Genomic DNA, 17724 nt, shown 5'->3' with positions numbered 1-17724 from the left:
ATTCACAGTTTCACCTCATTCAAAGCTCCCTACCGTGATGGACTACAATCTCATGTTTAGTTTGCTCATTTTTATTACGATTGTAGTCCCTCATGGAAGGGAGCTTTACTTTACAACACACAGGGACCACGGGTAACAAAAGTAGCCACCCTTCAGAAGGAAGGACAGTGTCAGCATAAACTCAGAGATGATTTGTCGATCTACTGATACGCAAAAAAGCTACATTTTTGTTAATAGTTAAGGTACTTGAATGTGTGTTTGAGATTTAACTCATGAGTTTAGTGTCACTTTAAGAAACCTTCACTACATCTATCTTTAAGCACTCATAATTTACTCACCACTTTGATAGGTGTGTGGTTTTGATATCTGCTCATCTTGTGTGTCACTATATGATGCATGGATGTTTCTTGCAGTAATTCCTTCTACAAAAGAGATCATAATCTGAATAAAACTGATTTCAATTCATGTAAAATAAAGTAACTACAAAGAATGCAGTTGTAAAATTGGTTTAAAAAGTTAGCTTATTTATACCAAACACTATTGCGAACTTAAGAGAAAACATTTGATTTTGCCTTAAAGCAAGCAGGCAGTATCACTATTAAAAACAAAGGTGATCATTCATGCTAGACATTTAAAGTGTAAAACACTAATAATGCAAACTTAAAAAGATCCATCATCATTCATATTAATTAATATTTTCTAAGGAGGAAACATAATTTTCAAAGTGCTATGGGATATTAAACATATGCTTGAATTTTTAAACCAGCCATATGAAACAGTTTTTAATTTCCACTAGGGTTTCTACTAAATGGAAAGAGCTGATAACCGTAAAGAAAGTGATATTGATTCCGTTTTTAAGACATTAGTGTGACAAGCCTAGTTTTTGCACATGGGCCTGGAAATAGAGATGTGCAACTTGGTCTGCTGGGTTAGAGACTGAGTTGCTTTTCTGCCAGCAGTTACTTCAAGAATTCCCAATCAGGAACTTTCAGATCCAGTCCCTCAGGCATACAGACTAGTAGACCTATAGCAAGATTGCTGTGGGTGTGGACATGATTAATATACATATAAAACATTGGTATAACAATGTATTGGTATTTGCGGTTTGCAAACCTAAGTCATGTACTGTGTATTAGAGATGATTTCCTCTATTCCTCACTTAGTGACCAATTCGCTTAATGACCTAGTCGTAGGAAAGGAACTCGTTTGTTAACTGAGGAGTGTCTGTATTATCTTATATGAGTGTCTGTACTATCATAAATGAGGATCAGAGAACTTTTTCGAATTAATTCTTGCAGAAAACTAGAACATTTCCCACAAATAGTTTTTCATAACTGTTGCAAGGTAACTTACTCAAACAGGATCTGCCATTCAGTATGTGGGAATACAAATGGCATAAATGTTGTTCCTCATAACCAAGTCCAATGTCACAGGTGCATGGAGTTTGCAGCTTTGTTCCAAGAGTTCCGATATATGCAGCTCGACATTCCTCACTAGCAGAGCAAGTCAGATCTTGTTTGGTTAAGCCTAGCAAACAGCTCCTTTCATTATGGCATCTGAAAGTGTGTTCCCAACATTTTGACTGATATGCTCCATATCTTTCTCTGCAGAAATACAATTATGGAGGTGAAGACATGTTAATTTTAAGAATTAATGATAGAAGCCATTGCTGCAATATGTGCTTTGGTATATTTTCTACATATAAATCATTGTTGAATTCATAAGTACTTATTTGACTAACCTGCACAGCTCATTATCAAAACAGCTATTGACCACATGAAGACAAGACATGGGTATATCTGTGGCGACTGTGCATGATCTGCTGTGAAGCACATCTCCAGCACGTTGACAGTCCTCGTGAGATTGGTCACAATCACAAAAAGCCAGGATTTGGGAAACATTGAAAGGCATAGATTCATAGAATGAGCGTATTGACTTATGGCAGTCCTTTACACTACATGTATTTCCATTAACAGGGCAAGACTTCATAAGTACAGCCAAGTGCTTATTGCATACAGAGTCCCCAATGCAAAGTGCTGCAACTTTTAAGCAAGACATTGGACCTTCATATTCTAAAAAAGGAAAGTCAGAATATTAGAATAATTTGTCAAAACATTAAAATACGCTGCACAATATACATTTTGGGCATAATTCACTATAGTTTAAAGTAAGCTGAAATGATCCTGCCTAAATATAGGTTTAATTGTAATGGAATTTTAAAAATGTAGATTCCCCCTACTACAGATAAGATTTTTGAAGTAGACCCAGATTCACTTTACACTTTAGGAAATCAGGACCAGGATCACTTAATTTCAGTGAACTTCACACTTTAGCAAATAAAGTTTAAAATGTTAGGATTTATTAGCTTTACATCCATATAGTTAATTGTAGCCACATAGACCTGTACTCATATTAAGCATTTGACATCAAATTTAAAATATTAAAGAGACATTGTCATAAAAAATGTTGTAGCTGCCATTGCTCAAATTTGCTGAAAAAGCTGTATACACTGGTGGATGTCTTTGTTATACTTGCTTTTAGGGATGCACCAATACTGATGCTAGTTTCAGTGTCGATACAGAGTATTTGGGCGAGCACTCGTACTCGCCCCAAATGCTCCGATCCTTATCCAGATATAGTAGCTTACGTTCAGAGGGAGATTTCCTCTGATAGGCAGTGCCAATCAGAAGAAACATGGAGATGGCTTCTCGGCCAATCAGGAAGCCGGGCCGCGGGTAATGACTCACGGCCCAACTTCCTGATTGGCCGGGAAGCCAGATCTATGCTGTTTGGCCGTCTCCATGCTGATTGGCTGGGAGACGGCCAATCAGCATGGAGCCAGCCAAACAGCATTGAACGGGCTTTAGGGCAATCAGGAAGCCAGGCGACAGGTAATGACCCATCTCCCGGCTCCCGATTGGCTTCCTGATTGGTTGGGAAGCCGGCTTGCCAATCAGCATGTAAGTGCAGGGGGGAGAGGGAGAGGGAGAAGGCTGCACACTGTTTATATGTGAAATCGGCAACATGTACAAAGCAGGACTGAATGTAGAGAGGGCAACTTCCCCAAAAGGACACCGCTGCCGCCCCTCTGCGCCCTGCCGCCCCGAGGCCGGGCCTCGGTGGCCTTGTGGGGAATCTGGGCCTGGCTATCAGTTCACGGTATCGGCGAGTACTGAACGATAAATATCGGTACTTGATACTGAAAAAACAGTATTGGTGCATCCCTACTTGCTTCAGTCAGAGGAGGAAAAAAGCATGCATTAAACAGCCATTGCCCAGGATTACTTGTTTCATTCCTATCTTTTTTTTCATTATAAGATAACAGAGTTACCATAAACAATTCAAATGGCAAAACCGAATGTGCAGCTAGATTGCTCATCACAATTTCCTCTGATTGTCTATAGCACAAACAAACTAGGCAGCAGCAGATAGGTAAGATAATTGTAAAAATGTTGTTAATAAATCATAGAGTTAGGGCCTTTGCCATAAAACACAGATACAAAACCCCATCCTTTACCACTACCTATACTAAAGACGCTTGCACAGTTTTTACTAAAATACATAAGCTTTCAGTGGTGATAATTTTCTAGCACAGAGCTTCCAGCACAGAGAGCACTGACCTAGTCTAAAGCTCCTACCAGTAACCTTCCCTAAAACCCTAACATTTATACTCCATATACCATAACACAAACCCTCCTTTTAACCCTAAAGCTGGGTATACACCTTACAACCATCGCACAACTTTTGTAGGGTAATTAAAATCACATACAATCTGCCCATCTTGGACAGGCAGATCATACTTGCGATCATCGCAAGCCCTCTGATGATTCCAATGCTGAGTAGGCAGTGTGCGCTTGCGCACATAGGCCCGTTCGGCATTTGTCTTCAGAGCACGCCACTAACCTTTACAATTTTTGGAAGGTTTTCAAGCGTACTCGGAAGGCAAAAGACATGCAACCATACAGTAGAAGCAGTTGCACGCCTTCCATACACCTGCCGATTATCGTACGATTGCGGGATCGTACGATAATCGGCAGGAGTATGGGCACCTTAACACTAACCCATCCTATAACACTGACCCTTCCAATAAACCTCACATTACCCTTACCTTAACCCTCCCTCTAACCCTAAAGATAATCCACATATAACACTAACCCCCCCTCCCCCCCAGTATCCCTAGCAGTCCATTCATTCTGAGTGGCACCCTCAATGCACTTGCATTAAAGAGCACTGACATGACATGCATTGCCATGCGCTGTGCTGCTGAAAATGCTGCATATACCATTTTTTGTGCAGTTCAGTGCATTGGGCAGTCAGTTGAATGGACTGTTATATTGCAACACACATTTGCAAGCACAACTGTGTCGATGGGCCCTAACAATAACCCTCCCTGTAACCCACACATTAAACTGCACATTGAAGATCCCTATGACCCTAATGCTAACCTACTCTAATGTAAACCTAGCCCCTTGTTTGCATACTAATCCTCTCCTGTCCAAGGATCTTCTGCATTGAACACCAGCCCTTGCTCTGCCAAAAGACACCACTGCCAGAATCTATTGTTTTGTGTTTACTAGCAACTGTGCTTTGTACAAGTAATGAGACATAGATGTCTGAGTTAGAATAAAAAATTAGAAGTGGGACTTTTAGCAGAGTGGTTTATAGAAAATAATTGACAGTCTGCCATAGAGCATGTCTGCTTGTTCCTAGCTCAACACAGTTTTCTATCTCCATTGAGTGGTACATTGAGTGGTATATTGCAACTAATAAACATAAAGTGATCATACTTTTTCTTTATTTACTAAGTTCAGAGAAAATCCACTTTGCTAAGTGAACAGCCTCTATTCCCATGGCAAATCAAGTTCAGTGACTCAAGAAGTATCTTAAATAAGAGATCTTATAAGACACACTCACTGTGGCAAATTTTGTAGCATAAGAATTTTAATAATACTTTACCGATATTTTTTAATGTACTTGTATCCCATTCTAAATTTATAGTCACTTGAGAAGAATCTGAATAAGAAAGTCAAATAAAAGAATAAAGGGTGTGCATTACAGGTGTGTATAGTTTCTACCCTTTAAAATAAATATATAAATTAAATAATCAGTATTATAGTTTACATTAATTCCCATTGTGTCAATGTATACAGTAACTTGGCATGAGCAAATCAGTCAATGATTTTCCATAAGTTGACTAAATCCACATGGATAAGGTAAACCAAATATATTGTAATAAAAAGTTTAATCACTAAATATACAAGTACCACACTGCACCTTAGAGATCCAGTTTATTAATTAATGAATAAAAGCCTAACTGAAGGCTCACATTTTTTTAAAATCCCTATATAGTCTGGTACCCCCTGCATGTTCTGATTTGTGAAATGCTTTTAAGTGAAAAAGGTGCTTTCTACCCCTCTCTCCAGTGGCCTGTGCTAGAATAGCATAACAATCACACCCTTCAGCACAAGTGTCCTTGCCGACTTATATTTTAGTGGAGGGGAGAGTACTGGATCTCACTGTGGTGTCTATTGGAATGCAAATAATATACTTCAACACCCTGCACAACAGCTGAGATAAGACCTAAATATGGAGGTTGTTAGGTCAGTATTTAGCAGACTGCATATGATTTCTGTGATTATGTTTAATGGTTGATATGTGTGTTACTAGAAATATTTCCCTTAACTTTTTGTCCTAGAGATGAGACAGTTGTCATGGAGACAAGGAACAATATTCCCATTGGAATGATAAAAGGACAATTAAGAAGGGTGAATCTCCCCAGCAGAGACATAGACATCAATCAAAACCTGAGCAGTGTTCTAATACTTTCCTACTCCATCCAAAACTAAAACAAAATGGCGACATATACACAGCATTTTCTTTTTTTATCCCAATTTTTTAACCATTCCATACTTTATCCTAAACAAAAAAAACACATTGGTTTTAGGTATACTTTAATTTCCAGAACAGATATGTTGCCCACAGTACGTGTTGTTCTCCCCATATATTGTACTGTTTTGTATTGTATTCATTTCTATAATAACATGAGCACCAGGCTATTGTAACAGTTTTGCACAAAAAGACATATTGAATGGCAATCAGTACTTACATGAATCTTGGTCCAATGCAGTGAAATCCTTTATATCTTCTGAAGGTTTAGAAACATGTCTTTCTTTTGCATGTTGTAAGCAAGTATTATTATAAATACTGTTCCAAACTTTGATACATTTCCTTTTTGTTGAGTTAAGGCATACACAGTTTCCAATTACAGTCTTTCTCAGTTCACTCCAAGCTGTCAAACAACTTTGTACGGCATCACTCAGGGTGCATTCTTGTGGATGAATGCACTGACTTTTAAAGTTTTCATATAAAGAAAAGCAATTATGGTTTTCTTTACATAATTGTTTTGCCAAAATGCAATCATTTGCCTTTCCTGATAAAGTGCCATCAATTTTTCTTGGATGATGCATGAAGCTTTTTTGTATAATCGAAATGTCCTGCTTAATAGGTCCTGTAGGAACATTCGGTACTGCACGCAAAAAGAAATTGATTACTTCAATATTATACAACTTACTTAATTTTGCTCGGTTTTATGGCTGTAATATGATCATAAAAGTATTGCTCATTGCAAGGCAGCCCAAATATATATTTTTTACAACAAACCTTGGATCGTGGTAAAAGTAAGACGATATAATTGCACTTTTATTTATAGCATGTGGATGATGTTACCTTAAAAAAATGGTATTATACAAGGGGAATTCAGCTCAGAGACAGAAGCACAGCCCTGGTTATTTGCCATGGTGATCTGATATCACTGACTGAACCAGTAGTATTTTAGCATCAGGCAAGCCACTATTACCATTTTCCAGACTTATAGTGAGTTAATCTGGCCATACATGCCAAGTTTGCCATACACATTACAAATTTTTCCAATACTTAATTCCAAAATCCCTGTTGCGTTCTCAATTGAATGTTGAATTGAATACCCAAACAGAATTTTAGGACTGTTTTTTTTAAAGAAAATTCTATTAAAAAATAACTTTTGTTATTTTGGGGTTACTGAGAGCTCAGGTATTGTCTTAAATTTAAGCAGTATATGGTCACCTTATGGGACATTGTGGCTGTGTCAGACACCAAAATAATGTGTCTTTCATGAGTAAGCCAACACAATTACCACTCTAAGATAGCAATAGTTTTGTTAACTACATCATCAAAAAGGTGAGCAATAGAGTAATCTCTCTCTCTACAAAGAATGCATGACAGTGCTATTACATGGTAATCTCCATATACTGTACCTGGATAGACTCTCATGTGGCAGTGGCAGCTCTATAGGTTGGACTTGATGGACTTGTGTCTTTTTTCAACCTGACTAACTATGTAACTATGTAACTAAAGGTAAATTTTATATCAGTTTTAACCTTGCAGCCCTATACCTGTCAGCTTTTTATAACATGACAGTTTCTCATGTGGAAGTGTGCTCTTACATGACAGCTTCTAAGCCAACTCACACAACAGTTTCTTTAACCTAACCGTAGACATCACTTATTCTGGCTGGTATCAATCAGATTTGGGAACAACAAAAAAAGGTTGCAAACAATTTTGTGAAGCTTGCTTAAAGTTTGCAAACATTCCTTGAACCACATTAGAGTCTATGGGGGGATAGAATGAATCATGTTATTCAGTTCTGGCCATTGGTAGGGCTAATAAGCAAAGTGTTGTTTAACATAAAGTATGGGAAGCCAGGCACTGCCATGGGGGACATACAGTATACCAATGTCAAAATACATTAAAAATTAATTAATAAAAAAAGTATACAACACAGAACCGTCAGCTGTGCCTCATGGCTCAAATACTAAAAATATGGCTGCTGTGAGCCCACACTTTTATACAAAGGGTTCTGGGTTATCAATTTCCTATTTATTTTATGTGAATTAGCTGACCAAGGCAAATACTATGCAATATAGATTGTTCTTTATTTCTGGGGGTAAACCTGCAATTTTCCCCCCAAAAGTATGGGATTTGCAAACTTCACAATTCCCGGGGATTCTCTGTGAACCCATGGTAGAGGAACGCTGAACACAATGCCTATATACAGTATGTGGACATTACCTCTAGCAGGCATTGCGAACCAACCAATAGGTTGAAAAGTGATCTTATTAAATTGATATTTCTAATCACTTGCTATTGCTTCCTAGTCATAAGGTTAGTTCAAGGGGTGTATGTTTAATGTGTAAACATGTACATTCAGCTAATCATGTATATTTATAAAAATATCTTATGTAGGGAAGTCCTTTTAGTGGTTGGATGTCAACTGCTGTTGAAAAGGCCTTTACATTAGATATCTTTGTCATAAATCATTATGGTAACCAAAGAATTTTAAGCAACCATAACTTATCATATCACAAAAATTATTACCTTCTTCTTCTGGAATACATTCAGTTCCCAGTAACTTTTTGACGGTGCAGTAAATATCCTCTAAACAAGTGCAAGTTTTAAACTCAGGATATCTCTCCATGAAATAGGATATGGTTGATCTGCAGGTCACTACATTTCTAAGCTGACAATTGACCCCTATAGTAAATGAATTTGGCAGCATTAAGCACAGTTTAATTTTTAAAATGCACAAGGTAGTAACATAAAACATATGGTAAGGTTGTCAGTTTTAAAATATACACACTACAATTGTCAGACAGAGCAAAAGAACATACTTTTTAAAATAAATGAATATAATTAATATAGATTATTAAGTATTTATTGATTAATATAGTGTTATTTAACCATTTCGCTGCCAGGCCCTGTGATCCACTTTTAACCTCAGATGGCCAGGCCATTTTTGCAATTCTTCACCTTTTTTTAAAATTTCAACTGCAGCTTTCAGCATTTATAAAAAGGCCCCACAAACCATACATTTCCTGAAAGCACAGGACCAATAGAATGAAAAGATAATGCTAAGAATTTTGACGGTCCTGTGACTGTTGTGCAAATGTTCATCAAATCAATATTTTCAATATAAATACACTAAAAGCATTATGAGCGCACAAAAACATAATTTACAAGATGCCTACTAAATCAAAAAGATAAAACTGTATTGAGTTAATAAATAGCAAGTATTGGTAAATTTTAAATTGTGCTTTTTGCAAAACTGTAAAACATAAAGGAACGCAAAACTGTAAGTAAGTTCCGCTTATGCCATTTGTTACTGCATTTGTGTTTGTTGGGATAAAATTATGTAGCTGTCACTTACAATTGAATAATGGTATTTCAAAAATAAAGAAATAAAGCACTGTTATATATTCTAACAATTCACTGCAGTACATGTGCATTATACACACCCTGTTTTGGTGCACACTGTTGCATGTGTATGCTATATGTCTGTGTGCAGGGAGGTTTACGTTTTTAAACTACGTTTATTATTCTTATAATTATGTGTAATTATTATTATTTTTCATTACTGTCAGGGGACTTTGGGAAATAGCAGGGCTCTAAACTGACCGCTGTTATTTCCCTTTTGAGATAAAAAAAGAGATTGAGGACACAGAGTCCTCAATCTCCTTCACTGCAGCCCCAGGATTACTGAACAGGAAACAGTACAGAGGCTTCCTGTCCATTTACAAACTGAGTCTATCAACCCACCCATAAATGAACAGGAAGGGATCTGTGCAGACTGTCTCCTGTCTCCTGTCAAACTGGTGATAGTAAATATTTACTATCAACCAGCTATGAATGGATAGAAGCCTCTGTACTGAGCTGCTTCTACCCATTCAGAAACTTATGAAACTTCATCTATAACTGGGGACATATAACACAATGTATCCCCAGTTGTTTACAAACATTGGAGTGATCAGCGATCACTCCAGTGTTTGTGCTGCTCACAGAGAATCGGTAAATATCACAGATATTTACCAATCCTCAAACTCTCCATCCTGAACCACTCAGTCATGCACAGAGCTGCACAGAGCCACTTTGCCAGGATCTGACAGCCGGCGACTCTCTCTCCTCACCACTCGACCATCCTGGATGACAGCTCCCTCCTCCACCCTGCCAACTTCAGCACTCCATTTCTCCTCGGATCACCGCTGCCTCTGCCCATAGAGGCAGGGGAGAGCAGCAGGGATCTGAGGAGAAGCTGCAGGGTGCTCTACTCCCTGCCGCTTTGAAGCTGAGCTGTGTCTGCCAACTGGCACACCTGTTGCCATGGCACCCTCTGTGGCTGCAGAGCTTGCACACCCCAAAGGCCAGCCCTGAAGGGAAGGATCAAGAAATATAGCACATATTTACTTATCCTCCGTTTGCCATCCTGAACTGCACTGCCCTATCTGTGACTGGACCCTCCCGCCTGCAGCTCTCTCTGTTTCTGTGTTGTGTTTTTGCTGTGTTTTAATATGAATATTTATCAGTATAAGTTCTAATTTGTGTGTGAACAAGAATACTGTGACTTCTTACCCTAGAAAAACCCACTCTAAGTTAATGTGTTTGCACTATGTTCTGCTGCACTTTCATTGTTGAAAATGTTTTGTAGTTCTTATAACTTATGTTATGGAACAACTGTTGATAAAATGCACTTTACAAAACCACAAATAGTTTGTTTGCTATCTTTCTCTGTAAAAGATGAATAAGTTACGATCACTTTAAGCTTCATAACTATTAAAGTTTAATGGAGCACAGATATAATGTATGGTGTGTGTGTGTGTGTGTGTGTGTGGATGGGTGCGTGCGTGCGCACGAGCTGGGGGGGGGGGGCGGCAAAATGCACCTTCGCTTGAGTTGGCAAAAATCCTTGCACCGGCCCTGCTCCTACCCACTGTGTGCTGGCAGCCTGTCTCTTTTTCTCCCCTCTGATCCCTGCGGTCTCTGCTGATACAGTCAGGTGAGAGAAGTGGGGACCAGAGGGGACACAGGGGACATGCAGAGCAGTAGATCACTGGCACTCAACGATGAGGATCGAGCAGCAGTAGCAACTGTAACAGCATGGCAGGGGCCTCAGGGGACCTGATTTTGAATGAATGGCTGTCATGACACATCTATTCGTTTACACAGAAGAGTTGATGGGACAGGTCTGTTATAAGCTTATGGTTACTGAAGAGACCATGAGCTTACAGCAGAAGGCTGAATGCAGCCGATGTAAGGCATACTGAGCTGGCCAGCTGGAAACATTTTTGTTCCACAGTATGTCTTTTGTCAGTGGCTGTGAAGGGTTAAGGAGGTCAGGGATTTTTCAGAAACTCTGATAGCTTTCACACACTCCATTACTTTTAGACTCTTCAGTCCTGTGCAAATATTAGAATTGTACACATACACAATAGCATCTAAAATGTATGCCAGCTGAGCCATGGCATATTTAAAATAAAAATATTATTTTCTATACAGTTTCTGCGCTTTAAAAAAAATGCCTACATAATTTAGGAATAGACCATTAAGTGTGCAGGGCTACAGTAAAAAGAGACAATAAAAAAAACATAATTTGCAAAAAGTGTGAACCATACCAGTGTTTATCAAGTAACTTCTCCTAGGTGAAAAATGTTTAAAATGTTTTGATGTTACATAACTGGATTTATATATTTCATTCTTGATGTAATACTTTCCTAAAACAAGAAACATCATTATGAAATTTTGTCAAGGGAAAAGTACCCCTGAATCTCATAATAAGTATCCACATGAGTGTATGTAACTATGTTTGAGAACATTTGGTGATAAGATGATCGTTGGTTGATCTGACCAAATATGGTTGCACAAGGGAACTATCATTTGTCAATGGACTACGCCTGACCCGTGGCAATACCCCTAGGCTGACCAATTGCTGTGAAGCAATCAATTTTTCAGAATAAGTTTAGCACCACAGAGTTTGCACAAGGTACAAATACGTATGCTTGGCCAATATAATAGATGTGCCACAAAGATCTATTCTACAGGGCATTCATACAGAGAAATCTGTAGTCACTTCATGTCTATGGGTACTTTTACACTCAGCTTTGCTCCCAGCTATTTCATGCAGGGAATGTGGTATAAATGGATTCAAAATTATACACAAAAGCTGTCCTTTTGACCAAAAAGTAATATTTTCCAATTGTTGCAATGCAATGAGGGACATCTGTTTTGCAAATAAGCAACACATTTAGATGCAAATCAAGTTGCCCGTCAGTTAGCACTGTCTTTGCGACAGTTTTTATGTGTATTTGTGCACCTGCTCCTGTAATCCTGGGCACCTGACTATGACAGATTTGCACAGGTCTGAGACAGATGCACAGTTAAAAAGTGGTCAGGAGCAGGGTTTTTTTCGTCCAGGTGCTACTTTAGAGCAGCAGAGGGGTAATTTATTAATAATGCCATCTAATTAATCATAAATCTCAAATTTCTTTCACTGCTTTTTTTTGGACTACCTGATTGTGTGACAGAATTAATAAATGTCCCACATTGTAATTATCTCCTTCATCTTCTGTGTACATTGACATTTTAACACTTTAGCTCCTTTAAAACATTGCCACAAAAAAATTATAGGTTCGTTTTTAACACTTTTTGTTTTAGAATTCTTTATTTATTTATTGAATTAGAAACCAATGACACATACATAAATTAGTTATATGCTTGTAATAAGCTGTAGAGGTATATGTCTGTATAGATCAATACAAAGTTACATGTTTTTAATATTAGGAGGTTTAAAGATAATTATCATTTTGCATTTATTAATTAGCTGGAGCTTCATTTCTTTGCATTTTCCATTTATATTTCTTTAAATATTAATGTTCCTGTTTTTTTATTACCTTCAAGATCAGAATAAATAATAATTGGGGCTGAACATCAATAGTATTCTCCACAGATATACAGCTGAATAAATATTAAAGCAAACACAAAATACTGATAAAAAAAGGACTGATGTTTGTGCTGGAGAATAAAACCAACAGAGACTCCCTGTACAATGTACAGTTACAATGCAACATGCAGAACTTTATTTTATCATGCATTTATAATACAAAAATAGTACCGAATTTTCAACTGGGGCTAAGGACATCTAACAACAAAGGCTCCCCCAGAGTAATGGTTAAGGTAATTATTATAATTAACAATAATTATTAATACTTGGAATTAAAACTAGTTTATGGCTTTGATATTTACACCTAATAGTTTACATAGAATTTATATAACCAGTAGTTAAATTGCCATTTAAAGGCTATTTTAAAACACCGTGCAACTGGAAAACTTCTATAAACAGTAAACAGCATATCAGGTTAATTGACATTTGAATAGTCAAAAATGATAAAGCTGGTTCTTGTTTTTTACCTCTTCTAACAACTATATACAAGAAAACGTGTGGCTGTTTCTGAACAGAAAGACATTTTGCATTTCTAGAAAAATTCCCAGTAGTCTGAAAGTATAGCAATGTACACTGCTCAGTGGTCTGGAAAATTTAATTTATAGCATAGTAAGCAAAGTGCAGTAGTTTGGGGTCTGTAGTGTGTAGCATAGTATGAAGAATGCAGTGACTTAGGGGGTTATTCATTAAAGACTCGAAGGATATAGCCATAGCTTTGGCTAATCCTTCGGCTCACTTCGGCTGAACTGAAGGGATGCTATACAGGCCATTCCCAATAGGCTGTACAGCAGCTGAAGTCATCCAAAGAGCTCAGTCGAGCCGACTGCATATGCTTCGGCTCGGCTGATCTGAACACACAGGCGAAGCGGGGAGAGGAGTCTGCTGAAGCAGACCGTTCTTCTTGCATCTGTAAACATATTTAAAAAAGCAGTGTGTGGTCCCCCTTCTGATCCATACCTTACCCTTTAGGTCTGGTAGGAAAGTTAGGCCCTTAGAAAAAGCACCTTGTCCTCATGCCGATGAGGACAAGGGCCTCTTCTGCCACTACCCTGATACGGTAGTTGTGGGGGTCTGCAGGCAGGGGGGTTCATTTGCTTTGGGGTACTCCCTTTAATAAAGGGGGCACCCTTGTGAATGAGTAAGGGGTACTTGTACTGCTTCTCATTCACTAAAGGGTTAAAATAAAAAGCAAATAAAGAGCCCACACTTTAAGAAAAAATCATTTAATTGAAAAATAAACAAAACAAAAGTTGTTGAGAAGTCCTTTAATAAAAAATAAAAATCCCAAAAATTGATCCACTCACATAGTCCAAAGGTCAACTAAATGTCCTAAAATGACCTGACAGTCATTTAGTCAGTGGTTGTTACCCCACATTTTTACCCCTATTTTGGGGGTTCCCCTAAAGAGCCTGGTATGACTTTTGGGGGAAAAATTTAACTGGGGGTCTCTCCTAACATTCCTACCAGACCTAAAGTTTCTGGTATGGATCGGGAGAGGGACCCCACACAGTTTTTTTTTCTTGTGTTTAAATTTTTTATTCTGCTCGCTACCTCTGAGGTAGCAAGCAGAATAACCAATCTGAATGCCGCTCTGCATTCACCTACTCACTCACTGCCATTCGGCTCCTTTGAGAATACGGGCGAACGGCAGAGAGTGAACTGCCGTAGGTTCAGCTCAGCTTATCCATATGTTGGATCGGGTGAGCCAAACGTGTTCTTCACTTCAGCTAAGCCAAACATGCTGAGCATGTTCAGCTGAATCGAATGGAGCCCAAACCAGCCGATGTACGGCTGAAATCAGTTGCAAGTGAATAGCCGAAAAGGCATTCGGCTCCCATTACTTCGGCTCGGCTATTCAATCGGCTGCCTCTGTTATGTTATGAAACATTTATTATTACAACATTTTTGGTAAAATATAAAAGATAGGATCACATTGGGTAAATAGACACCAAACACTTCAAGCCATAAAATTGTGCGCGCCCACAAAATTGCAAAACACTACCATACCCAAAATTGGCCAAAGGCGATGCTTTAAAATCTTTTACTGGTCATCAATTTAGTGTTATCAATGATTGATGGCCCTTTAGGTCTGGTAGGAATTTTAAGGGGGAACCCCAGCCCCAAAAAATGGGGGGAAAAACTCAACAGAACCTTGATCCGAACACTGGCCCAGCAGGGCAGAAAAGGGGGGACGATTGAGCGCTACCCCCTTCCTTGCGCCTTATTAGGCCACGTGCCCTCAGCATTGGGAGGGTGTCCCCACAACCCTGACCCGGTGGTTGTGGGGGTCTGCGGGCGAAGGGTACATATTTGCATTGGGGTACCCCTTTAATTAAGGGGGCACCCAGATGCCGCCCCCCCCTTGTGAATGAGTAAGGGGTACTTGTACCCCTACCCATTCACTAAAGGTTTAATTTAAATAGTTATTAAAAAATCCAGACTTTTGATAAATCCTTTTAATTGAAAAAAAAAATGTAAATTGAAAAAAAAAAAAAGGGTCAATTTTTGACTATTCCTTTAATTTAAAAAATGGCTCAATCGATGTAATCCAGCGTCAATCACGATGCATGACGCCCGCCACAATAAAAAAAAGTCCAGCGCACGACGACCATCCGAACCCGACAAAAATGACTTTCAGCCTGAAAATAAACAGATGGGCTCACAGGCCCAAATGGCATTCGGTAACTAACGAATAGCATTTGGGAGTAGCGAGCCATAACATCACAGCTCGCTCCGCCCATCTGTTTACTTTCAAGCAGGAATGTCATATTGCTGCGAGTTTTCGCCAGGTTCGGACGGTCGTCATGCGGCGGGACTTTTTTATTGCAACAGGTCAGCAGGCGTTGTGCATCCATCTTAATTAAAGGGGTACCCCAATGCAAATAAGCCCCCTTGCCCGCAGACCGCCACACCCCCGGGTCAGGGTTGTGGGGAAGAGGCTCTTGTCCCCATAGGTATGGGGACACCCTCCCCGGGCACGTGGCCTGGCAAGGCACAGGGAGGGGGGCGCTCGATCACCCCCCCTTTCCTTCCCTGCCAGGCCAGTGCTTGGATCAGGGGTCTGGCAGGAATGTTAGGGGGGAGCCCACATTTTTTCCACATTTTTGGAGCTGGGGTTCCCCCTTAAAATTCCTACCAGGCTTAAAGGGCCTGGTAAGGATTTTGGGGGAACCCCGTGCACTTTATTTTTTTGTTCTAACTTGGGGGGGTCCCTCCTAACATTCCTACCAGACCTAAACGAAACTAAACAATTTTTTTTGCTGGTGCACATGTCTAGACTATTGCTGGAGCATCAAACGAGATTGCCCTGAGAAAGTCCACAAATGCGACATCTGCAAGAGCAAATTCTTGCCTGAATAGGACATTTTGAACTTTGCATTCTATCCTTATCAATTGTTCTAAATCACCATCATCTTTATGTCAAAACATATGTTAATTTGAGATAAAAAGCATTAGTGCTTATTCATATTGACTATGACGGATAAATTGTGATTTTCTTTTTGCCTTTTTTCAAAATTGAATGCATATTATGATGCACCTACACGTCTTCATAAATACATAAAGAATATCTTTGCCAAGACGACAGTTGTTTAAGCCTAATTTTAAGACTGCATGAGATAATAAATTCCTCAGATGGACCATGTCATCATGCGAGATGACAAATATTTCACAAGAAGTGAAAATATTGAATTGCAAAAAATCTAAAGCTTACAGAGGCAAACTAACTTCAGATTTGAACTCAGCACACTCGAATTAGGTAAGAACAAGTGCTGGTATCAATGAAACAAAACAAATTGTTTTGCAGTGTAATAAAGATTGCAGTAGATAATTATAAGTATTTAATCTCAACAAAGCAATGCTTTTGAATCTTGCTGGTACACACTTATGGTTCCCAAAGATTCACAACCATGCACCCTTGCTGGTACCAATTTCCCTACATGATTTTACTAAAAAGGTACCCATCATTGCAAATGGAGAGCTATTATTGGGGCTTATCAGAAGCCTCCTTTAAGATAAGGGGTCCCCATATATCTGGTCCATTATGTGAATTTGTAAGGGATATATATAGTACACCTGGTTACTTGATCACAAAAAGTCATCCACAAAAAATGTCCTATGATGTAGATCCATCATGAATCATGTTGTCCAGCATTGCCTGAGAAAAACACGATGACCAGTACCTGCTGATCCTGCTCCATACAGACTCTCATTGAAACTGACAGCTCCCTGGAGAGCAGCTAAATGTCAACAAGCTGACCAGTGATGTTACCTGATGTCACTGACCATATATGGTCATGACCATATTTGGCCTTTAATCACTTACTGACCAGATGTTTACACCCCCTTCCTGGCCAGGCCATTTTTTAGTATTGAGCGCTGCAATACTTTGACTGACATTTATTCTGTCATGCAACGCTGTACTAAAACACATTTTATACCATTTTTTGGGGACAGGTAGAGCTTTATTTGGAGGTATTTGTTCACCACTGGGGTTTTTATTTTTTACTAACGGTATATTAAAGGAACAATTACTGAAATTTTTTTTTTTTTTTTTTAATATTTTTTTTTTTTTTTTTTTTTTTTTTTACAATATGTTATGATACATTTATTCTTACCCTATTTTTTGGTAAAATATCAAAAGACGAAAGACGGGGTCACGTCGGGTAAATAGACACCAAACATGTCAAGCTTTAAAATTTGCGCACACCCGCGAAATCACAAAAAACTACCATACCCAAAATTGACCATGGGCGACGTTTTAAAAGCTTTTACCGCTCATCAGTTTAGTGTTATCAGTGATTAATGGCCCTAGAATTATTGTGGGGCTAACAGGGCATCTTTTTATGCCCTGTTACATCCAAGAAGCTCCCGTCCAGCTGTTATATTATGGCCAGCCGGGAGGCAGTTAATGGATACAT

General features: G+C 38.8%; 1 protein-coding gene across 1 annotated transcript; it reads right to left on the bottom strand.

Annotated features, from left to right (window-relative positions):
- Positions 1-330: 330 nt before the first annotated feature.
- On the bottom strand, positions 331-8512 carry GFRAL (GDNF family receptor alpha like). Its single transcript, XM_018558858.1, has 4 exons — positions 8413-8512; positions 1742-2072; positions 1354-1604; positions 331-422 (listed from the first exon to the last, which is right to left on the bottom strand). Exons 1-4 carry the CDS (start codon positions 8510-8512, stop codon positions 331-333), a joined length of 774 nt encoding a protein of 257 aa, XP_018414360.1.
- Positions 8513-17724: the final 9212 nt, after the last annotated feature.

Source organism: Nanorana parkeri, unplaced genomic scaffold (assembly GCF_000935625.1).
Source record: "Nanorana parkeri isolate BGI_ZX_2015 unplaced genomic scaffold, ASM93562v1 scaffold364, whole genome shotgun sequence".
NCBI lineage: Eukaryota > Metazoa > Chordata > Amphibia > Anura > Dicroglossidae > Nanorana > Nanorana parkeri.
This window is presented reverse-complemented; position numbering and strand designations above follow the sequence as displayed.